We start from the raw sequence: 24,933 nt of genomic DNA on the forward strand, positions 1-24,933 counted from the left end.
GGATGCAAACCCAAACCTGTCTAGTTCTGGGGACAGAGAGCTTACTTGCCCACCCTTCCTCCTCGCTTCGCTCCAACACAGCTGAGAACCAGGTTTTCTTTTCTTAGGTCTGCAAGATGGTACCGCATTTGAGAAGTCTCACTCCTCCTCTCTATAAAGCAGAAGCCCATCCCTCTTAGGGCAGACGTCTATCAGGCATGCAGGACACACCTCCATGCTGGTGGGTCCATGTGCCTGTCGCCCTCTCCAGACTGGTCTGCAGCCTCAGCCCCAGCACTGGGCCTTGCTGAGAAAGCCTTTGTGGAGTGCCTGCCGCCGTAGGAGTGCGGGCTAGACACAGCAGCCAGTTCCAGAGTAGGATCCTCCTGGCTGTGTCTTGCATGACCTTGGGCCACAGAAAAACATCTCTGAGCTTGATTGTCCCATCTATAAAACAGGAAGACCCACTTCTTGGGGTAGACTTGAGAATTAAATGATGATAACCATAGACTGGTTCACATCGATGCTAGGTGCTGGGAAAATGGTGACCTGCCATGAATGTCCAACTCTCTCCATGGAGTTACCTGTGACGAACTCACTTTCGATTCCTGAACCCCTTTTGGTCAGTCTGTGACCCCCATGTAGCCACGTGGAGTTACTTCTTTAGAGCTAATTGCCTAGCTAGACCTCAGGCTCCCTGAGGATAGAGCCTGTCCCTTTGTCCCCTCCCACAGTGGCCAGCTGGGTATGTGCTGAAAATGATTGCTGAAGGAGCAATAGCATTGATGACTCCTGTAGTAATAACCTTTTGCACCGGGTACCGCCTTTTCTGGGTATATCTTCACATATGAAATGGTTTTCCTTGGTTAGCATCCTGATGATGGTGCCCTTGATTCCCCATTCCGAGTAGTTCTGGCTCTCAGCCATTATTTTCCTTCTGCTTTGGCCATTTTCTTTGATTTCCCCATTTCACACTACCTTGTGGTAAGACTCAAGCTCAGTGGATCCAACGTGCAGAGGACAGGAAGGGCTCAGTGGGGCCCTGTCCCAATCCCATCCGAGGCTCCCATCCCCATCTCTGCCCAGAGACGGTGGTTACTCCTCAACCACCAGCCAGTTACTGATGCTTTCTGCGCCTCAGTTTCTTCATCAGTAAATTAGGGCTATTACTAGGACCTGCCTCAAAGGGTTAGAAGATTAAAGGGACAGTGCCTAGAATGTATCACGCCCTCGCTCAATCTCTATTAACAATTACCCCCTGTCCTTTAATCGGGGTGGCTGGGGCGCCAGTGAGCATGCTGAGCCAGGGAAATCTTCGCAGGCTTTGTAGCTCTGTAGCAGGCAGTAGGCAGCCCCGAGGCGCAGGCAGGGGTTGGCAGCTTTTCTGTGGGGAAAGGAGGCTGGCTTCAGGAAGCCCAGGGTGCAGGGGGACGCGAAGCCAGACCCCACTGCCCCACCACAAAACACAAGCAAAGCCATCCCCGTCGAACCACTGGCAGCATTCATTTCATTTCTTCTCGAAAATTAATGAAGACTGCTCAAAATTCTGCACTCTTCCAGCACCAGCACCGAGTCTCTCCTCCCACTAATCAAGCCAGTACCCCCGGCCCTACTTTTTGGGCCTCACGTTTGGGCCCGGCTACAAGGAGCCCAGCGCCTCCCCCAAATTATTGAAGTCCTTGGAGGGACTTCGGGGATCTGCTGCCCCACCGCTCAGCCAGGCCCCCAGGGGCTCTCCGTCCTGGCCGGCCCCTCCCCCAAGGTCCCCCAACTTTTGCCTCTCGCCGCTGCTCACGGGGAGGCTCCGGCAGGGTCGGGGAGGGGGCGGCGGCCGGGCGGGCCCCGAGGCCCCGCAGGCCGGCAGGGGCGCGGCCCCCTCCCCGGGGGCGGGCGGCCGCCCCGCCGTCTCCATTGGCCAGAGCGGGCTGCGGGCGCGGGTGCTGATGTCAGGCGGGCGCGAGTGCGGCGGGCGCAGCGGCGGCGGCCGCCCAGCAGCCCGGGCGCGGGTGGGGGGGCGCCGAGTGGGGGTGGCGGCCAGGATGCTGCTCGGCTGCGGCTCGGCCTCCCACACCCGCGGCGCCCTCGTCCTCGCCAGCAGCGGCGGCGGCGGCGGAGCAGCGAGCGGCGCCCGCGGCCGCAGCGGCGCAGGGTCCGAGCGCGCGGGGCCCGGGGACCCGGGGACCCGGCATGGCGCTGCGGAGGGGCGGCGGCGGCGGCGGGGCGCTGAGACTGCTGCTGCTGCTGCTGAGCGCCGCGTGCCTCATCCCGCCGAGCGCGCAGGTGAGGCGGCTGGCGCGCTGCCCCGCCACTTGCAGCTGTACCAAGGAGTCCATCATCTGCGTGGGCTCCTCCTGGGTGCCCAGGATCGTGCCGGGCGACATCAGCTCCCTGTGAGTGAGTGGGATCCCCCGGGTCCCCGCCCCACCCTGCGCCCGCCGCCGCCGCCGCCGCCCGGGGAGTTGCCTCTGGCGCTGGGACAGCGCGACCCGGACCCGGCTCCCCAGCCCCATTCTTTGCGTTTGGGTGGGGGCTTGCTATGGGACGTGGGTGGAGGCTCGGGCCCTGGGGAGGATGGAGGGAACCCGAGACCCAGAGTCTGGGAACCCTGACAAGTCGCTGTGGCAGTGTTTCTCAAAGTATGGCCCGCGGGCCACCTGCATCAGAGTGACCTGGGGAGCTAGTGCCAATGCAGATTCTGGGGCCCGCGCCGAATGAAGCAAGGTTCTGGAGTGGAGCCTTAGAGTCTGTATTTGGCGTCCCCAGGTGATTCTAGGATGCATTAAAGTTTGAGAGAATGTGTGCTTTGAGGGGTAGAGCTGATAGTGTAGGGGCGTGTAGAAGCCGGGAGCGGGACTGGAGTGAGTGCGGCTGCGAAGGGGTGAGGCCTCACTGTCCCACCTCAGGTCTGGGGAGGTGGTTTACGCCCGGGCCTCCGCCGACCTCTCCACACTGCAGTTTGTGAAGAACCTCGGTAAAGGCATGCAGCCTCTGGAAGTGGGGGTCCGCCCCACGTAGCCTGGAAGAGGGGCGCACAGAGGACTCGGCAGAGCCCGGGACATGTGGGACTCTCCGCCCAGTGGCCAAGCGCTGGCCATCAGCCTGACTTCTTGCCCTGGGTTCACAAGGGCTTCTTGTCCCCCTCCCCACCACACTTTGTGTTGGCTGCTTTTTCTGCCCGCTGGACATAGGGACAGGAAAGAGCTCCACGGTGTTTATCCACCTGCTAAGAGGTGCTTTCATCCTGCCCTCACACAGCCACTCAAGCCACATGACCAGCTCTGTCACGGCTGTGGAAGGGGCTCTTGGGCTACAGCTTTACGGCTGGGAAATGCTTCCTGCTGAAATGACTCCCTTGTTCCAGGCCAAGGTGCTGGGGTGATGCCCGCTCGGTTACAGAGGCAGAGAACCCCGGCAGTGAAGTCGCTTGTGCCCAGGGCACTTCCTCTTGTGCCACACTGCCCTGCCTCGCACCCCAGACGCCGCACACAGGCCTGGCCCCAGGAGTAGAGGGCGTCCCGTTGGCGCTTATAGAAAGTTAGGAGGGTCTGGCTGGCAGGAAAGGGGGCCTTTGGATTCCTAATATCTCGAAGTCGGGTGACATGGAGGATTCCAGAAATTAGAATTCCCCTTGTTAAATCCTTTAGACCAGCAGCTGCTGGATTGATCTGCATGTTAACTGAAATAATTCTAAAATAATATATTGAGGTCCTGCTGTGGCCAGAAAGGACAGGGAACCTGGTGGGAAAAACAGTCAAGCTTCTTGCCCTCTCATTGACCGTTCTATCTGGCAGATGACATTGCCTCCCACCACACATTCAAGTTCAGGTGTCTCTGAGTTTTTCCCCAAGGCTTTCACGGTGCATTTAATCGGAAGTGCTGTGAGTGTCTTTCAGAGATGTGCTCCCAAGGGGAGTGGTTAATCCTACCCTGGCGTTCCGTGGGCCCACATTAGGGCTGTGTCTCCACAAACGGAATCATGGGCAGAGGTGAAGCAATTACCCCTTTTCAGCCACGGCCTCGTGTAGTTAAGTAAAGGAGGTGAGGGGATTGATTCAAACTGGCTGAGAGAACGTCTGTGGAAGGAGCTGGACTGATGGCAAAGGTTTCTGTTAGCCAGACTAGTTTTCGTATTGATCCAGTTCATTGGATAATGGCTCGACCCTTCTCCTTGCTACCCCTGAGAAGCTCCTGGCCAACTGTTTTAAGCCTCGTTCGTGAGGAGGAGCTGAAATACAGGTGGAGGATGAGACCGGTTGCCCACCCTGCCTGGCACTTCTAGAAGCAACCTAGGCCCCGTTGTGTTCCTCTTTTGTCTACAGGAGCCTGGTAAATGGCACGTTTTCGGAAATCAAGGACCGAATGTTTTCCCATCTGCCTTCTTTGCAGCTGCTGTAAGTATGGGACGTGCTCTCTGAAAATGGGGATCCGGAGGTGCGGTCCCGGGGGGAGCAGTCCCTGCCTCTTTGGTGTCAGTCCTTCGTAAAATAACCCTGGCTGCTCTTAGAGTGAACTTGCCCTGTGGTGTCCCCACGGAGCCGAGTCCCAAGGCTGTTCGCTTGGTGTCCTGTCCTTCTTTTGGCACATTTTCCTCAAGGACTTTATTGTAGATCCCAACACCCTTATCCGGCAACTGGGGACATGATTACATTGAATTACGACCTGAATTTCTCCTAAATGAACTGTTTCCCCAACACCTCCCTTTAAAAGAAAACCTACATTTTAAACTCTTCATGTTACTCTGAAAATAGAAGTATTTCTAGTTGACTGAGCACATAAACCGTGGGACAGCATATACATTTATATGCAAAATTTTATTTAGTCATCCTGTCACCCCTACGAGGAGGGTATTTTTATTTCCCCATTTAACAGATGAGAAGCCTGAGGCTCAGGGAAGTTAAGTAACTTGCCCCAAAGCACAGCCAGAATTCTCACCCACACTCATAACTGCTCTGCATCCTGCCACTCCTGGCGACTGCTCGCATCGTGCTGGTGGCCCAGGTCAGTTCCTGTTTGCTGCTGAGAAGAAATGTCCAAAAAGCAGTTTTTAAAAGCAAGTCAGTGACAGGCACAGACATGAGTACGTAGCTCATTCTCTTTATTTGTATTGTTTTCTTAAATTTGAGATGAGATCAAAATTAAAACAACAGGCTGCAGAAGAATATGGAGAATGGAATCCTAAATAAACTTCATGTTGATATTTTCGTTCTTGAAATGTGATGTACCTCCTTATACCATTATACTTAACATTTAAAAAGCTATCATTTCTTAGAAACTGTAGCTCTATTAAAATATGCTTTCCGTATGGTGGAAATACAATTTTAGATGTTTCACCAAATAGACTTAAGTGGTAACTATACAGGCTATATAAACTTTTACCAAACAATCTTAAGTGGTGACTCATAGAAAACAATGTGCTGATCAAGAGTCTTCTGAAGATTTCCTAAACTTTTTTTATTATTTCTTATAGAAATGTATAATATAGTAGAAAGGATTCTTTTTTGGGGGGGGGTTCTCAGCTGTATGACTTTGGTCAAGTCACTTAACTTCTCTGGGCTCAAATTTTTCTAAAAGTAGAGTTGGATTAGATTCTTCTAGATCTCTGCTTTTAGTGATAGCTGTGTATCATAAAGCATTCCCTGGCTGTTTAGTTGTGCTGAGCTTTAGAATGTTTTGAAATAGCAGTTATCAGGTCATATTTACTGAGACCCGCAGGCGAGAAATGTGGAGTAATGGAGGTGACCAGAAAATCTAGCCAAAGGAATCCGCTTGCCATCATCCGTGAGCATCTGTGAGTTGGGTTGTGCCTCTAATGGACCCTTCTTAGGCTGAGAAGAGCCTGTGTTTGCCCGTGGACCAGAACATTCCAAAAGAAACAGAAAGGGCTTCATTATCTGACTCAGGTTTTACATCTCTGCCTTGAAATCTATCCTTTATTTTCAGGTTGCTGAATTCTAACTCATTTACAGTCATCCGGGATGATGCGTTTGCTGGACTTTTTCATCTTGAATACCTGTAAGTTCTCTGCTTTGTCCATCTGCCTAGCATTTGGCATCTCAGTAGAATTCCTGTATTGCTTTCCAAGCTGGAACACCATCTCTTCGAGAGCTTAGGGGTGGAGAAAATGGAGAAAACCCCATTCTCTTTTCAGTGCTGACCTTTTATAGTTCACTTGTGTATAAACATGCTGGGACAGGAGGAGGCTGGAGACAAAGACGGGGAAAGGAGACAAAGAAGGAAAGATATTCATTCATTCTCTGCTGACATTTAATTTGTCATGTAGTAAGCACAATTGGAAATTGCATTGGATATTTTTACCTCTCATAACTAGGCATGGATTTGCTGATCAGCCAGAAATAAAGCTGAAGGATTCTGAGGGTTACTTATTTTTAAATAAAGTCTCCCTATTTGGGAATACAACTTCATGTTTTTAATTCAGCTGTTCTATATCCTGTTCGCAGTATCTCCTGTGAGCGCTTGATGAGCGTCTGATTTTATTTTTTCTCCTTTAAAAAAAAAGGTTATTTTTCCCTTTTTAGATGTGCAGTTTTTTTACCTAGCAATGAGCTTGCCCTTGTTCTGATTTCTTTTCCTGATTTGCCTTTTCCCCCTTTCATGTCTTTTTTCCCCTTAAATTCTTTCATCCTTGTCTTCTAACTTTGTAATAATATTAATCCTGCTATCAGATGGGCTTTCCCTACTTAGCATTCGGAGGGGTTTTTAAAGCCTCGTCTCTGCTTTCTTATCTGAGGTTCACAGGTAGATGTTTGAATTCTGAACACATCCTGGGTCTAGGAAAACTGCTGATTTTATGTCCTCAGGAAAGACGTCTCTGGGGAACACCTTTCTCCAGAGGACACATAATATGTTGCTCTCACAGTACTCTGACGGCATGCCTAGTATGGAAAGTGCGGTCCTACTGAAGTACTGGATCTAACTAGGTTCTGCCAAAGCACGTGAGCGGCTGAGGGAGGCAGCAAATGCAAAGCTATCAGTTTTCTCTTATGAGCCCTTCATCTTACTGTCAAGGTTATGGAGGAGGAAGTTCGCTTCAGTTTATCCTGAAGTCTATTATGGAAAAGACCCCTGATTTTTTAAAAAAAACAGACATCAGAAAGTAATCAGTACAAGAGTGAAGAACTATTTTGCTCACTAATGGCATCATGTTGCAAAGCCTCACCCTTGGACCGTCTCATCAAAGACCCTCTTACATTTCATGTAATGTGATGCCGTAAACTAAAGTTTAGTTCTCTCTGGCCCTCAGGAGTAGTCACAGTGCATTCGCTTCATACTTTTCCACGAAGACTTTAAAGCATGGCCACAGGTATTATTGCAAGGTCCTGTGTGCAAGCCCTAAGACGTCTTAGCACAGAGAAAGAAGTTTGGGCCATACATACCTTCCTTGTACCTCCAATTCCCTAGTGGCCTAGGGATCTTGAGAATCTCCTTGCTCTGTCACCCATTTGCTCAGAGATTAGACTGCAGGACTCGATGAACTCAAGTTTGCCAGAAGCCAAGCTTAATGGAACTCTCCCTCAGCAAAAGCTTTAATATGGAGACGTAAAACAATGGGCTCCCCTCAAGGGACAACCGTATTAACAAAAGTATTAATAGCCAGGCGCTGTGAAATGTAAGAAGGGTTGAGTCGGGAGAATGTCTGGAAGCATTCCAGTCTCGCAGAACTTCTTGCCTTTGTGTAGGGCTTTCTTCTTCTTTGTTTTTTCCCCAAGCTGTTTTTGCCCGTGTTGCCGACTCTGAATTTGAAGACTTCCATGCTGCTTCTGGAAGGAATACAGAACACACCCTTGTGTGCATACGTTCTTGCACACATACCCTGCTCCCACTTGGAATCTGGTGTGGCTGACCTAGTCTTCAGAGATGAATTTTTAAAATTCATGAGTGCTTTTAGATTTTATTCTGAAAGCATACCACTGTCACTTTTTAGAGATATTAAGCAGAGAAAATTCAGTTTAATCATACTGCTGTTCTCCTTAGGTTCATTGAAGGGAACAAAATAGAAACCATTTCAAGAAATGCCTTTCGTGGCCTCCGTGACCTGACTCACCTGTAAGTCCTAAGAAAAGTGTTGTAAGTTCTTTAATGGGCAGAGTAAGATTCACTTCCTGATGCCTGTCTCTTTCTGTCTGTTTCCTCCATATTGTAACATTCTCTGAAGGAAGCTAATTTCCAGGTTCCCCAAGAGGTTTCCATATTGTCGATCAGACACTTGCCTGTTGTAATTACTCACACGCTTGGCTTTATTATCTTTCCATCCTCCTGAATTGCCATTATGGACCCCATGACTGCATGTGAATTAAGGAGCACCCTGAGCCATGAGGGGCCTGTGTCCAGTGATGGAGGAGGTGGGAAGGAAGCTAACAGATATCATACAACTACTGTGTGCCAGGCACAGTGCTGGGTGCTTACTGACCCTTCTCTTCTTTATCTTTAATAATAATCTGTGAGTCCCCATTTTACCGATTTGGGAACTGAGGCATCAGTGACTCATTGAAGAATGTTAAATGCAGGATCAAAATTAGGACAAGGTGGAATAGAGACATTTTTGTGGTTCCTCTAATTTGAATGCAAATAGCTTTTTCTTTTATGTTGGATTAATCTGCAGCTTAAGCTAAGCTCTCTGGGTTCTTTAATAGCTTTCTGGAGAAAAAAATTAAACAAATTGATTTGAATTGGCATATCAGAATGAAGCAAGTACACACACTTAGCAAATTTAGAAAACTGGAAAAAATAGTGGCTGTGTTTATGAAAATGTAAAAACAGTCATTGTCTTGGTAGGAGCAATTTATTAGCCAGGAACCAGATCCCACTTGCATGATAGATATTTTGTGTTTAAGTATGATAACATGTCTCGTGTCCAAAGTCAGCTTGTCTGTGGTAAAAAGAAAGTTGGGAAAATTGGAGGGCTTTGAGTGGGGATGTTGGGCAGAGGGGTAGTACCTTTAGCGTGTGTAACCCTGACTAATCCAGCATCTAAAGAGGTAATCATTCACATTATTCCCTGATATAGGCAAAGGTGTCTGTCAACAGGCTCAGCAAGTGCTTGATTCTGGAATCCTACCAGGCAGAAGCTCTGCCTGAGTTAATGCTTATAGAGCGAAGAGATGAGGGAACAGAGTGGGAGGTCCAGACATCTAGATCAGCACAGTCAGTCCTGGAGAGCGTCAGACTCTCGTTGGCATTATTGCTTCAGGTTTTCTTTTTTTCCTCTAAAAGTCTTGATTTTTTTCAAATTCAGCGTAGATGCCAAATCCCCACATTCCCGTAGAGGCTGCAACAATGGGCTTGGGGTCACATAGACTTGGGTTCAGATCTCAAGGCCGTCATTTATTAATATTGCTAAGCCTTTTCGAGTCTTGGTTTCCTCATCCTTAAAATGGGGGTGATTGTACTGACCTCACAGGATTGCTGCACATAGTGGGTTAATGCCTGCTTGCCAGGCATCTGGTCCATTACCCGTGGTAAATGCTCAGGATATGGTTGGCCTTGTTAACATCATCATCTCATCAACAACAGCATCATTCCCTCCCTCCACTCGTTAAGAACTCTCAAATGTCTCCATGGACTGCTGAGTAGCCTTGGCAGTTTGGGTGGCCAGACGGGGTCTGCTGAGGAGACAGCTGTGGGTGTCTGGAGAGGAACAGCTGTGGCCAGATAAATCTGGTTCCCAGAAGTCAGGAATGAGGGGCTTTGTTTCCGGGCAGATTATGAACTTAAAGCAAAGCTGATAACTGGTTGAATTAGCACAGATATTAACTTTCATTTGACCAGTTGGCTGTGGGTCCCTGGTCTGAAAACAGGTGTGAATGTGCAGTTGTTGTACATGTATATTTGCATACCTTTGTATATGTGTGCCCATGGGTGTACGGACTTCTATACATGTGGATACGTAACTGTTTGTGTGTACGTGTTTGTGCATTTGCATGCACAACCATATGTTTATATTGTGTGTGCATATGTGTAAGAGGCACCTCCTTTTCTGTGTGACAGGCAGAGAGCACGAACAGAGGGAACAAAGGAGTCCTCTGTTTGGGTCCAGAGAGCATCCGATGCGTTAGAGAGGAGCTAGGCCTGTCCCAGCGTGTATTAGCATCCTACACTCAAGCCTACAGGGCCCCCTCTCCCCAGCTCTCCAGCCGCATTTCCCTGAATGTCCTCAGAACACTGCTCTCTCAGTGAGCCCCCACGCAAACCCAACTCGTCCCATAACCAGGCTTTTCCTCACGTCCTTTCCCTTACCCAGGATGCTGTTCCTTCTGCCCACGATCTCCTAGAGTCTACTTTTCCTTCAAAGTCCAGGTTAAGTTCTTTCTCCCCCATGGAGCCATTCTTGACCTCCCCTCCACCCTTCCTGTAGCCTTCCCTGTTGGCTCCACATACCCAACACTTGACTGTAGACACTGGCGGTACTGGTGGTGCTATTTTATGGATGTTAGTTTTATCTCCCCAGCTTGGTTGAAAGCTCCCTGTGAGCAGGGCCCATGTGGATCTTCCTTAGCCCTGCTCTGCCCCCAGCATCTAGCACAGGGCTAAGCCAGGACGTTCTGATCTGCTGATTGACTGATGGGTTCCTTACTGAGCTGGATTTTCCGTATGTCCTCTACTTCTGGACAAGTCAGGTGACTTTTAAAAGTTGACTCTTCTAGGCTGGAGATGTATGTAGTCATTAAAGCATTTAATACATTGTTTAAAGAATGAACCAGTCCTCCGACTTCCCCTCACTTTTTTGTAAACTTCTAAGCCAAGAGAGCACATCAGTTTTCTAAAGTTCACTCCTGTATTCAAGGAAGTTGCTATCTGGCATTTGTTTAAGTATCTGATTTTTATCTTTTATGAACTTTTCCAACAGCTACAGACTCACATTCGTAAGTCTAGAAACAGAGATCAGGTTTCATAGCATTGAAGGAGCAGTGCCAATCTGTAACTAAAATCTAGGAACATTTGTTTTCCAGCGGTCTTGTAAAGCCCAAGGGACAGGTTGCTGTTAAGTAGTTTTAGAAATGAAGGAAGTGCCATGAATTTGTAGACAAAATGAAGTGGAAAGTGAGACGTTATGCACTGAGTGTGAGTCGAGTGGAGAGTTCAACTAAACGATCTGGCTCCCTGAGATCTCAGTTGAATGCTTGGAATGGCTCCTGAGCATTCTGCAGGCTGCCTTAACCAATCCCTATATTCTTATCACTTCAATAACAATACATTTCAACTAGCTAAAAATTTTTAGCTAAATAATTAACCTTTGATTAGCTAAGAAATTTTGTACTTTCTAGAAAAAATGACCATCAACCGGAAAAAAGTCAAAACAAACATCTCCTTTTATAATTTCAAAAAGCTACTTCTAGAGTATGTTCAGTCTGAATACATATTCAGCCTATTTTCCAACATCTTTTAAAATGTACCAATAAATCATTTAGTAAAGAAAACTAAAGTAGTACATGAAATTGTATTGTAATCCATTTGTGGTTGCCTAGATGGGAAGGGGTGTAATTCAGAAACTATAGGTCTCCCCATATTCTCTTGGTATCTTGAAGCAAGAATGTTTGGATTAAGCACAGGCTCAAAGCGCTCTACTCTAGCTGTGTCTAAGGAGGAATACCCATTTCTTTAATTCTTCTTTCTGGGATGGGTCATTGTGATACTACAAAAGACTAATTTCATATGTATTTTTAAAGATGTTGGTGCTGAATTGCCTACATGTTTATCATTTATATGTTTTGCTATTTGTTCTCATGTGAGTATAAAAGAAAACGAAAGTAGGCATCAGTTTCTTGGCTGACTCACATTAGAGCATGATGCCTGGGGGAAGTCACAGGCTTGATGTACTTCATTTCAGCTCCCAGCATCTTCCACATCAACAGTCCAGCACCATGGACATTCATCTTCAGCAGGATGATGATAGGGTACTGCATAATCCTGAATCGTTGGAGAAAGAGGCTATGGTGTTCATTCGAGTCTACTTCCTGGAGATGGGGAATGGACTGGGATATTTTAGAAAGAGCTTCAACACTAAAAGCAAAAATGCAAAATGGTTTGTGGTCAACCTTCATTAATGAGAAAATGAAATTGATCACAGTCAGTCTTCTCTAAACATTGTGGTTCATTGAGATTTTATAGTATGGTTAGGGTTAGAGCCAAGGGGCTTCATGTAAAAGAGTATTTATGGAGTCCTTTCTTAGAGTCAAAAGTAATAGAATTCACTTGGATGGACCATTAGAGAACTTCTTGGGATAAGACTATGCATCTTTTTTTTTAATCATTGTCATTTTAGTGCATAATTCATTCATTCAACAAAGATTTACTGAGTCCCTACTATATGCCAGGCACTGTGCTAGGAGCTGGGGATACAGAGGTGGATAGACCACAATTTCTGTCCTCATGTTGTTTATATATAGGGAGAATACACAGTGAATAAACAAATAGGTAATTGAAATATATAGTATGCCAAGTGATGGTCATGCAATGCGATCAGCAGAGCAGGGAAGGGAGATGTGTAGAGGTCAGCGAAGGTGGTGATAGTTGGGGACAGACCTGCAGGAAGTGATGGAGTGAGCTGTGTGGGCATCTTGGGAGAAGAGCATTCTGGGCAGATTAAGGACACATTCAGAGGCCTTGAGGTGGGAGCATGCTTAGCTTGTTTGAGGAATAGTGAAGAGGCCAGTCTGGGTGATCTGAGTAGTTGAGACGTGGTCCCTCAGGTAAGCGGGAATGGAGGTAACCCTAGACTATGGAGGGTCTTGTGTGACATCCCAGGGACTTTAGCTTTTATTCGGAGAAACATGAGATGTCATCTGAGGTTTAACAAATGTATATAAAGAGCTTAATAGATGCTTGTTTTGAAAACAAAACAAAACAAACTTACATTGTACTCCAGCATCTATAATGTTATCTTTGTGTAAGTAAACTCATTTCTTTATCTCAGTGTCGAAGACCAAAGCCAGACCTTGAACCATGTTGTGCTGAAGCGGTTTAGAGCTCTGTTTTAAACCATCGGCTTTATTTAAGGGACTTCAGTGTGACAGGGCATGAAGATAATAACCACATTAAAAATGTGACTTTCTTGTTCTAGTTCTTTGGCCAATAACCACATCAAAGCCCTCCCCCGGGACGTCTTCAGTGATTTGGACTCCCTGATTGAACTGTAAGTAATGAAAATTAAGTTTGTGTGTGTTTGTCATTGTGTCCCAGTTAATTATGTCTTTAAATCCCTCTCTCCCTTTGCTGCATTCCTTTTATGTTGTAGCTGAAAATCTATGACAAAGTACTGCCTGCTGGGAAACAGGGTGCAGTTTGTATTGTGTTGGATTTTGCCGTTTAACAAGATACTTAGTAGCACTGGCTAGCTCTTTCCCCGACATAGTGTATCTATCTGCTTTATCTCCCAGCGTTTGTCACTTCTCACCGACAAAGTTTAACAATATCTTAAAGCTTCAATTGTGTCTGTGAAAACCGTCTTCCTATAATGTCCTGTTTTGTTTGTGAGAACCTGTGTCGGTGGTATTTTTCTGTCATCCCTCCCCCATTTCCAGCATGGCATGGTGACAGTTTCAAGAGGGTTTGGGGAAATGTGATATGTTGGCTCTGAGAGCTTTCTGTAGGCCGTGTGGTTAAAATTATGGGCACTGAGGAGCTTTAAATAAAGTCAGTGATAGGTGCAAGAAATAGGATGCATTAAATACAAAAATTTTTTTAAATTCCATTGGGGGGGGGATTAAATATATCAGGATGTTAATAATTCTGGAGTTTCATGTTCCTGCCCAAACATTTCAGATATGTCTATTTCTCTGTGTGTGTGTTTGTGTTTTGTTTTGTTTTTTAGAGATTTAAGGGGCAATAAATTTGAATGTGACTGCAAAGCCAAGTGGTTGTATCTGTGGTTGAAGATGACAAATTCCACCGTTTCTGATGTGCTCTGTATTGGTCCACCAGAATATCAGGAAAAGAAGCTAAATGATGTGACCAGCTTTGACTATGAATGCACAACTACAGGTATTCAGAACTCTATCATTGAAGCCTGATATTTAGACTAATCCCTTTGTTTTTCCTTTAGATCATCAACAGGGAGTGGGGAAAAGTGGGTGTAAAAGTTTTCTATCAAAATTATTTTTGAGAAAATTTAAGCATCCTAAAAGAAATGAATTGATGTGGTAAAGAGAATATCTCAACGGTTTGGAAGGATTTTTGTTAACTGCACTGGCTTTATTTTTATTCTTTTTGATTCTTTACAAAATTCAAAAATCTCTAAAGATGTTTTTTAAAGGTCAAAGTATAAACCAGTGAGTTCAGCATAAAAAGATTTTCAAATCAGTCCAGGTTTCACGGAAAGCCAGTGCTAAGAGGCCTAAATTACTGTTCTCTTTGCATTCTATCATCACTGTTCTCTTGGTTGAGTAATATGAAGTTTATTGAAAATTTAACTAATAAATACCAGAGTTTAAAATCTATAAATTGCTTTTGTAGTTCCATGTAAGAAGAGGTAACTCGGTAAATTATAACCAATGGCAAAGTAGAAATATAACTTAACAACTAGTTATCAAAGGAAAAACTCACATTGAAGAAAAAAATGTAAGGAAAGTTTGATTTTGTTTTCCAGGGCCTGCCTCAAGGTTTCAGTTTATACATTTTTCAGGTTATAAGATAAAAGTAAAATACTGACAGCTCAACTGTCACATCTTGTGGAGGGCAGGGGAGTGTCTCCGTGGGAAAGGCTTAGACGGAATTGCTACAGCTTCTAAAGGCAGATTTGAAAGGAGAGCAGATCAGTCCGCAGTATGCAGCCTGCTTACCAGACTTATAAAAATAAACATTTAAGTTGTGAGTTGATATCTACAAAGCCTCAAGGCAAGTCAACAGGAGCCACAGAAATGAGAACTGAGAAAATAGTTACGGAAACTCAAAAGACAAAAAAAACCCCAAGAACAAAATTTCATAGTTAGGCCAGTCCTCCTGCCTCCCTCCAAACAAATAAACAAGCAAAAACTCACAGAGTAAAAATTACTTCTAGATATTTTTGTAAATAAAGGGACCTCACGAGTTCTGTTCCTTTCTGATAGAAAACCTGAAATCTTAGGGAAATGCCCTTGTCTTTCATCATCGAACAGAGGCTTGTTCAGCTGTGTAATTGTCAGGTGCCCTCCAGCTGGCCGAGGCCACTAGGAGCTTATTTATTGTATGGTAGAACACTGCAGTAAATCAGAGGTCGTAGTCAGTGGCATTTGCACCAAAAGGTGGCATTCAAGGCCATTTGATATTAAATGCTAAACCAACGCTTGCTGGGTTTCCTCTCTGCCTCTTTTCCAGTTTTTCTGGAGAATTCTCTAGCTCCTAGGTGAAGTTACCAGCTTTTCCACTGTTCTGTTCACACCTGGCCATGATGTGTGCAAACTTGGCCAATGTCTGAGAGGAATGACATGGGCTAGAGAGAGGCTTGGGGAACTGGGAATAATTTATATGAGAAAACATGATTTCTGACCTTAGAGCTCTGGGGATGGTTATGAAAATGATCCAGGTTCTGAGAATTGTTATAGGAATGAAGAGGGCTTGGAACCCAGTTAGCCAGTTCCCCAAATCTGTTCTAAACCCAGAATCCATGTGGCGGCGTGAGCCTGCTGACACATTGTAGGGAATTCTCTGTCTTAGATATATTTGTCTTTGCTAACAAGCTTCCTACTAAAATTTAGAAAGTCAGCAGTCCTCCCTGGTACAGGGAGATGATGACTGTCTTTGCTGTTGTTTCATTTAAGATTCATGAGCAAATTAGCTCTTGCTCACTTTGTTCCATCATGAAAAAATGGCATAACCAAGTTGTGACCCGTCCCCGTATGCCTTGTAAGAACTAGGTCGATAAATTGTGAGTTTTTTGGCTTTCTATCTTCTGCTCAGATCAAGCCTCATCCTCTGGTGCTCTGTTAAAGGCTGGGGAGGAAACATGAGGATGGATGGGAGATGGAAAGCCAAATCCAAGAGTCATGGTACTGTTACCGCATCCTCACTAGAGAATTGGGAAGAAGCGTGTTTTCTGAGTGCATCCTTTTCCTCTTAGCTCAGATTTTCAGGAAAAGAGTAAATTCTTCAGGTCGAGGAAGGAGAGGAAGATACTGTTCTTCCGGGGGAGAGGAAGATAAGTTACCCTTCTGTTCCTGGCACAGGGGTGTAATTAACACCACAAAGCCACCACTGGACAGCTTCAGCTCTCTAGATTAATCACAGTCCTTCCATAACCCTCCGCTTCAAATCTATTTTAACCACCTAAAAATTCCTCTTACCTACTCATGATTCCCTATGTTAGGTGGATAATTCACTAAATTCCTTAGAGGGAGTGAATTTTGCATCCTAATTGTCCTGTTAGCTTCCCTATTTCAGGGCTGATGAAAATGCAAAGAGAAATAATGCATTAATGTGCAGTGTCTCTCCCAATAGGATCAGCATCATGTATAATTTATTTTCTGCATGTGCTATAAATAGCTATGTAAAAATCTGTTGATTCCAGTGGGAGCAAGGCTTAATTGTAAGAGTCCCACTGACATCATGAACTTAATCCAATGTGAATGGAAGTGGCAGTGCTTTTTGCAGAGAATGCCATTAATACTTAAACACTAGTAAATTGATCTCATATCAATATGTGTATTCTTTGAGCTCTTTCCACAACGAATGTGCTTTTGCCGTTTGTGAATGATAAATGAAGATGGGGATGGGAGAAGGTATTGGGATTCCTCGAGTCCGCCCCCCCCCGTACACACAAACGCAGCAATCATATTCTTTCACCCTTTTCTTCCCCTTTTTCTTCTCTTCCTCCTCTTTTTTTTTGAGGAGAGGAGAAGAGGTTTCCTATTAAGAATTAGATTTATAATTTGAATGATTTAACAGTCTGCGTTGTGCCAGATGGTCAGTATTTAGAAAATAGTATGAAACCAATGTTTTGGGAAAATAAATGATAATAGGACCAGTAAAGCCTGAATTTGGAAAATCCTCTCTATTCTGATAGCTCTTTTTCATCCCGGGATGCTTTAATAAAAAACGGAAACTTTTTGGGCTGCACTTTGAACGACCTGCGTTTTTAAGCAAATGCTCATGTTTCTGAGAATTCAGAGCGCAGTCAGGAGACAGATGAGAACAAGGAACCGATGAGTTACAGGCATCGCAGGCATGTCTGGAACCTTCTGCAGACTTATCTTAGACGAATGCAACTGGAGATGTTGGAGGAGCTTAGAGCCGTCTGGGTTGTAATAAAAAGAACACAGCTGTGTTCTCTGAGTCCTTTTCTGTGTCAAGAACAGGAAGCAGACGATGACAGCTGCCATTTCCGTCTTGTTCCGTTTATCTCCGTGAGAGCACAGAAACCTCAAAGACTTGGGTGGTCAGCAGCCGCTTTCTGGCTTGAATGCTGGTTCTGCCAGTACCAACAGGAATGAACCGAGGTTGAGATTTTCCTGTTTTGGTCTCTGATGGAGCAACGCTGGTATTTGGGGGGTTGGTTGAGGGCTGGGGCTAGGAGCCATTGTGACTCTTCTCTAAGTCTTCATGCAGGCAAACTGATACTATCATTGTAACTATAACTAGATAACTGTCTAGCTACCCAAACAAAAATCCTGAGGGTTCCCATGATGAGGCTCTGTGCTAACACTTATCTGTTTAGTCTTGTTTAGTCTCTCCAATGACCTTATGAAGTAGACGATACCCTCATTCCACTGACAAGGGCCTGAGGCTCAAGGCCAAGGTCACAGAGCTGCAAATGCAGGCGGGAACCTGAAGCCCAGTGGTCTTTAGGTCTTACCTAAAGTGCCAGCTCTTCCCAGTGCTCCACTCCCTGCTGGGGGGCTGCCTTGTCCACTGTGGCCGCCCCTCCCCCAGGCTCCCCTTGCTCTCGGGGTACAAAGGCAGCCTCCTCTTCACTTCTCGCTCTTCTCCCTGCACCTTGTGAACATCATGCACTCAGCCCCTGTCCTCTCGCCTCACAGTGTTCAGAGTGGGCCATGGGACAGAGCCAGCCTTCCACACTCATCAAGCCAGCAAGCATTTATTAAGCACCTCTTGTACACTCAATGAGGAGAGGAACACCTCCAAAAGGTGACATGCATTGAGCACTCACTTGGCACTAGGGACCGTTCTCAATGAGTATGAGTCATAATATACGATGGGGAAACTCAGGCAGAGAGAGGTTAAGTACCTTCACCAAGGTCACTCAGCAAGATGGTGGAGTCACAGCTCTGGCATCTTATCTTAGATGCCATTAAAATGGACACTCCCCCAAGAGATGGCCCAGTGGTGGCTAGGACAGAGGAGACGGACTGTCCTTTCTTGGACCTCAATTCTGTGTTTATCAAGCACTTATATATGCTGAGCCCCGAGATGAGCTTTTCCACCAACATCAACCAGTGTGTCCTTGCTGTCAAGCTTGGGAGGTAGGTGTCACTGCCCCCATATTGTGGAACAGTAAACTGAGGCCTTGTAGGGGAAAGTGGACAGTCCAGGGTCTCAAGGACAGGCAGTGGTTTCAGGTGATCTGACTCCAGGCACAGTGCTCTTTCCTGTGCCTCATCCTGCCGTCTCTCCCTTAGCCCCGCCCCCCTTCTGCCCGCTAAGCGTCACCTGCTCTTCCCATCACTGTTCCACTCTTCCCATCTCAACGCTCACTCAGCTGCTCTCACCACCTTTCCTGCCTGTGTCCCTTTTGCGGTGTCCCTCTTCATTCACTACTAAGTGGCCCGCCTCTTTATTGCCTTTCACATTTGACATCTTTTATGAGCCTTCCGAGTCAGAGTTATTTCTTGAGTGGCTGCCAAGGGCTTGTGCCATTGGAAACTCGGAGGAGTGTAGGACCCAGGTCCGACCTCAGGAGGCCGTTGTTTCAGGAGACACCCCGTGCTGGCTGTGTGGCCACAGCCAGGCATGCACCCTCTCAGTTTCTGGGCTTCAGTTTCTGGCTCTGTAAAATAACTCAAGCCTCTAAGATCTCTCCAAATCTATCTGTGATGTTGCCATGGTGGAGACTCAATCATTATGAATAATAAGATGTAAACAAGAGCGCCTAATTATGAGTCCAGCGAGTTAGGAAGAGTCCTGCGGATTGGACTGACTTTGTAGAGATGGGACTTGAGGGGGCATGGATAAAGATCGCATGGGGAAGAGATGGGCAAAGCCAGAATTTTCTCATAAGAATGACTTTCCTCAGCCAGCTGTCTGCCATCATTTTCCCTGGGCGCGGGCAGCCTGCTGAGAAGCAGAGCACGTTGAAGCACCTCTGGCCAAAGAAATAGCTTACCTTCAACTTTGCTAGTGTTTTGTTTTTTAAATTCTTTCCTCATTGGTTTTCTGGCTACCCCACACACCAACGATCCTGGCTTCTGAGGGCATGCTCACCTTTCCTTGGTAAAACCATACATTCCCTGCCAAGATTTATTGCAGTGAGCCAGCCATAGCTCAGGGGAGTGATATGGACGAGGAGTATTGACTTTCCACTAAATGTAAGAGGAGAACACGTGCTCAGATAGGACGGGTTCTGTGTTGCTTGAAAGTCCAATCGATCTCCTGTAACGGCTTGTGGAGCTGCAGAGCATGTCCGGATCCCAGGCACAGCTGTCACTGACCGCTGCACGGGGGCCAGTACCAGGAAACGCACTTAGGTTAGCTTCCCCGCCCTGTGGCTTTATAAACCTCTGACACCATATCACGGGGTTTGGTCAGGTTTCCAAATGTGCAGTGTGCTGTTTGGGGAGTTCACTTTTAGTTTTGAACCTGCGGTGGCAGTGTGTCTCCACCGGGATAATGCAAGCTGGGGGGTATGACAGGCGATAAAGGATCCCGTTGTCAGGTAACCTAGAGCAGCCCCACAGCAAACAGAATGGAACAGGTTTCGTGACTCTGGGGGCTGTTCTGAGAGGGTTAGAAATACAAAATCCAGGATTTCCCAACCTGCTGGGACTCCTGCAGCCTTTCCTCACAGACTGATTTTCATGATAGTGTCAAGGAATGTTGCTCTGTGGCATCTTTTCTGTCTTGTGTTTTAGAAAGCCAGGTCTTACCAAATTTGTTTAAAAACTTGAGATCCTTTAGCCAAATTTGTGAGCTATTTATCTTAAAAAAAAAAAAACAAAAAAACCTCTATTAGAAGCTGTGCATTCAGTCTGAAAGTTCTGTGCAAGCCAGAATCCTTCTAGAATCTTCCAGAGTAAAGCACACTGTGATTGTGTTGCTTCTCTACTGTCCTTCCTCTTCCCCGGTCCTCTGTGGAATAAATGATAGAACGATCGAAGGGTAATAGGGGTCGGTAATTCCCGTAAGAGATCTCATGGAGACTTTTGTTTTTAAACACCCATTCCCAGATTTTGTTGTCCATCAGACTTTGCCCTACCAGTCGGTTTCGGTGGATACGTTCAACTCCAAGAATGATGTGTTCGTGGCCATCGCTCAGCCCAGCATGGAGAACTGCATGGTGTTGGAGTGGGACCACATCGAAATGAATTTCCGGAGCTATGACAATATTACAGGTGTGTTGTGGCTTTGATAGGATGTATTGACCTAATTTCAGGACGGCCTAAAGCCTGTGAGAGAAGAAACGTTCTCTGTCCTACCGAGGGAAAGCTTGGCTCTCTGAGCTGGCTGGGTTCAGGGAACACATTCCAGCCCACCTTCATCTCCAATTTTTTTCTCCACATGGTCAGTTATTGGTGAGAAACCTCAGGTGGTGATTCCATTTATTGTGGGTGATCCTTTTGAAAAGAGAGGGGGGATGGGTTGCATGTGGTGGGAGGCATTTTCCCATAGTGGTGAGAAGTCACTTGGGGAACCCCTTGATCCTGAGCAGTTACAGCAGCCTGAGACTGCACCCGCTTTTTAGCAGCTAAATGAGTCCTTCGACTTTTGTTAAGCTGATTATTAACTAATATGCTAACACGTGTGCATGTACACACACACACGTGCATATGCATGGACACACATGCACACACACCCATGTGCACCCACGTGCACAGACACATGCACACACACCCATGTGCACCCACGTGCACAGACACATGCACACATGCACACACACCCATGTGCACCCACGTGCACAGACACATGCACACACACCCATGTGCACCCACGTGCACAGACACATGCACACATGCACACACACCCATGTGCACCCACGTGCACAGACACATGCACACATGCACACACACCCATGTGCACCCACGTGCACAGACACATGCACACATGCACACACACCCATGTGCACCCACGTGCACAGACACATGCACACATGCACACACACCCATGTGCACCCACGTGCACAGACACATGCACACATGCACACACACCCATGTGCACCCACGTGCACAGACACATGCACACACACCCATGTGCACCCACGTGCACAGACACATGCATACATGCACACACACGTGCACACGTTCTGTGGCTTGTTCCTACTGCCCCCTTGCCAGGTCCTGGCGATCCCTGCTTTTCTTTAATAAATACATACAAAAGAAGACGAGATGGGTCCCTAAATTCAGGACTTTAGGATAAGACAGTTAATGCTTCTTTCAATGCCGTCAGGGGATCCCAGTGTCTTAGCGCTACTAAAAATGGGCTGTCTACTTGCTTTTTAAATAAGTGAATAAAGTCAAAATAATCTTTCCAAGACTTCTCATTTATCAAAGTGCAATCTGATAATAATACTAACTTTATAAACAGCATCCCAACAGCCTAATTGTCACCCCGTGAGAGGATTTCCTTTAGCGGTTCCCGATTCAGGGTTGAGCAGAGCTTTGCTATTGCAGCCAGGAGCACGTCTAGGTGGAATTTCCAGACCCGGAGGCTCCGAGGACTCTCTCAGGCACACAGTGGCTTCGCAGCAGGTGCGAGGAGGTAGGGAGGGCGTTGCTTCCCCCTAGGGAGCAGAGCTGCTAATGAGCCTCATCTCAAGCACTGAGAGGTCCCTGTGATGCACATCCGGATGCTCCAAAGATGCTGTTGTAGATGAGCCGCGTTGCTGTCGGGCCATCTGGCCTCCTAGTGCTGAGCTCACATTCCTGAGCTCAGAGCGCAGATTCAGCACAGAGCCCTGCAGGTGAACCGACAGAGGGAAGCCCAGGCCTTCGGACCCTAAACCCAGTCCCTGTTAAAGGAAAAAGAGAGATGGGAGGGGGACTCGCTACCCGCGTGGTTTTTGCTTCCCTCTTCTTCCTGACTCGGAAGATAGGTGAGGGATGATGAGCTGGCCCCTCGGCCTCCCCCGTCCCCTCCCCACAGGAGGTGGTGGGAGCAGAGTGAAGCTTTGCTTTTGTATGGCAAGTTTCAACACCAGTGCTTGTTGCCAGCGCTGGTTGCTGGCCTGGAAGATGCCATGTGCTGGTTTGTCTCATTGGAAACTCACAATTAAGGTATTATTGTGAGTTGCCTGCTGGTCCGCAGAGGACAAAGGCCCTCTCTTCAAGAGAAAGGTGGCATATAGACTGTGAAGAGCTCGGGCTTTGAAAACTGATAAATGTGGATTATTATCCTGACTCTGCCATGTGCTGGGTGGGAAGTAGCTGTGGCTCTGAGGCTGTTTCCTCATCTGTAAGATGAGCAGTAGGTATTCCTCACGTAGATGTTGAGAGGATCCAGTAAGTGCCAGGCACAGAGCAAGTGGGTCTTCAGGCCAGCTGCCTTCTTACACCTTTACAAATGAAGCGATGGAGGCCCAGGTGTGTCCCGTCACTCCACTGTCACTTCTGAGGCAGACCCAGGGTCTGTCACTGTTGTGTCCCACCCCTGCCCTCCTCCAGGTTGACCTTGCTAGGAAGGGACAGCACTGCCCCCGACCTGCCCTTCTGACATACTGCAGCTGGTGGCCTCCTCAGGTTCATCACAAAGATTTCCTGAGCGCTTTCCTCTGAGCCAGGCACAGTCTAGGTGCTAGGGCCATAGCAGTGAACAAGGCAGATAAAGACTTCCATCCTCAGGGAGTTTACATTATAATGAGAGAGAGACAATAAACAAGACAAATAACTGTAACACATAGAACACATTAGATAGCAGGCATGCTAAAAAGGGAAAAGAATGTGGAGAAGGAAGAGTTGAAAAGCTGGGCGTGGGGGGATTGAAATTTTAGATAGAATGTTCGGTAAAGGCCTTATTATAAAGGTATTATTTAAATAAGACTTGTGGGATGTGAGGAGTTGATCCACATGGAGAGCAGAGCAAAGAGCATTCCAGAAAGAGGGAACAGCAAGTGCAAATGTCCAGAGGCAGGAGGGTGTCTTTCCTGTTGGAGGAGCACCCAGGTGGCCAGTGTGGCTTGAACGAAACGATCAGGGGCAGGTGCAGGAGACAGTCAGAGAGGAAAGAAGGGCTGACCCTGGGGCCTTGCAGGTCCTGTGAAGGACTTGGGCTTCTAGTCTGAGAGCTCTGCAAAGTCGTGGAGGGTTTCACGCAGAGGTCAGGGCTGAGCAGAACACACAGGCACCTGGTACGGAGTGCCAGGTGGTGGCCAGCTGCTGGGTTGAGAGTAGTTTGTGGGGGGTGGAGGGGACAAAAGTGGAAGCAGAGTGATGAGTTGAGAGGCTGTTGGGACAATCCAGGCAGGTACTGATGGCCTGGACCAGAGCTGCTGGGTAGGAAGTGGTCAGGGAGATCCAAGTGTGTGGGCTGGCGCCAGAGCCAGGTGGACCTGGCTAGTTTCCAGGGCTCCTCAGCCCCTCAGTCTTGAAGTCTGAATCTTTTGAGAGGTGGGCAGCCCTGACGTGAAGCCCACCTGGGTCCTCTTCACAGCCAAGCCCAACATATGAGTTACCTGATGGGGTAGTTAAGCTTGTGAGCTCCAACTTCGACTGGTTTTTGGTAAAACTGGCTCCAGCTCTTTCTAACTGGTGATCTTGGCCAAGCTACTTAATTTCCTTGAGCCCCTTTCATCCGTAAAATGGGAATTTCATGAATTTCCATTTTACCTGTAAGGTGAGATCATCACGGTATTGGACCCGTGGGGGTAATACGCATAATCCTGAGCACAGTGCCCGGCAGATGGTGAATCCTCCACAGACGTTGTGGTATCAGTGGGGATAAAAATAGATATTTGATGGGCTGGCCTGGCGGCACAGCGGTTAAGTTTACACGTTCTGCTTCGGCGGCCCGGGGTTCAGGTTTGCTGGGTCGGATTCCAGGTACGAACCTATGCACCGCTTGTCAAGCCATGCTGTGGCAGGCGTCCCACATATAAAGTAGAGGAAGATGGGCACAGATATTAGCTCAGGGCCAGTCTTCCTCAGCAAAAAGAGGAGGATTGGCGGCAGATGTTAGCTCAGGACTGATCTTCCTCAAAAAAAAAGAAAAAAAATATTTGATCACCCTTCCTTGCTACCACCACTAGGAAAGCCACTGGCTTCAGATCTTTTTCTCTTAATTCATGAAAACACATGCAATCCATACATCAGGGTCCCAACATGCCCTGCCAAGTACATATTGCCCGTTTCCTGTCGCTGACTGATTTCCGATCACATCTTACAGTTCAACCTCCTCACTTTCTTATATTTCTCCCTTCACCTGGGTCTCCAGGCTCAAATGCAGCCTCCTACAGGAAGCATTCCTTGATGACCTGTTTGGAGTGAAGTATCTGTCTTCTCTGTCCCTTATGTGAATTCCCATTAAACACAAATGGTGTGCACTGTCACGTAAGTTTTCATTTAAAGGAGGGCAACTACCATTTATGTACTCAGTGATTTATAAGCCTTTTCTCACATAAACCTCATATCATTAAACAACTTCATAGCATGTATATTTATTGTCTCCATTTTATAGGGAAAAAAGTAGGAGCCGTCCTCCTTCCCCTCAGACCCTAGCTCTCTGCCTTCAATTAAACCCTCTCCAGGACTTTGATAAGCACAGGAATGCAGGACGGCAGAGCACGGGCTGAGGGAGGCAGGGGAGAGGGTGGTCATAGAAGCAGGTGGGCCGCTAGGTAGAGGCAGGAGCGTGGCAAGCTGG

General features: G+C 46.9%; 1 protein-coding gene across 2 annotated transcripts in view; it reads left to right on the forward strand.

The window, feature by feature from the left end:
• The first annotated feature begins 2,022 nt into the window (after positions 1 to 2,022).
• Positions 2,023 to 24,933, forward strand: part of LGI2 (leucine rich repeat LGI family member 2) — a 28,691-nt gene continuing 5,780 nt past the window's right edge. For both annotated transcript variants that reach the window (XR_011502296.1, XM_014855884.3), the window contains exons 1-7: positions 2,023 to 2,369; positions 4,299 to 4,370; positions 5,920 to 5,991; positions 7,972 to 8,043; positions 13,058 to 13,129; positions 13,808 to 13,977; positions 20,310 to 20,474. Coding sequence is in view for 1 of the 2 variants with exons in the window: in XM_014855884.3 (XP_014711370.3) it covers positions 2,167 to 2,369; positions 4,299 to 4,370; positions 5,920 to 5,991; positions 7,972 to 8,043; positions 13,058 to 13,129; positions 13,808 to 13,977; positions 20,310 to 20,474 (826 nt within the window). In the remaining variant the exon portion in view is untranslated. The remainder of the gene's footprint in view (positions 2,370 to 4,298; positions 4,371 to 5,919; positions 5,992 to 7,971; positions 8,044 to 13,057; positions 13,130 to 13,807; positions 13,978 to 20,309; positions 20,475 to 24,933) is intronic.

Source organism: Equus asinus, chromosome 3, assembly GCF_041296235.1.
Source record: "Equus asinus isolate D_3611 breed Donkey chromosome 3, EquAss-T2T_v2, whole genome shotgun sequence".
Lineage (NCBI taxonomy): Eukaryota > Metazoa > Chordata > Mammalia > Perissodactyla > Equidae > Equus > Equus asinus.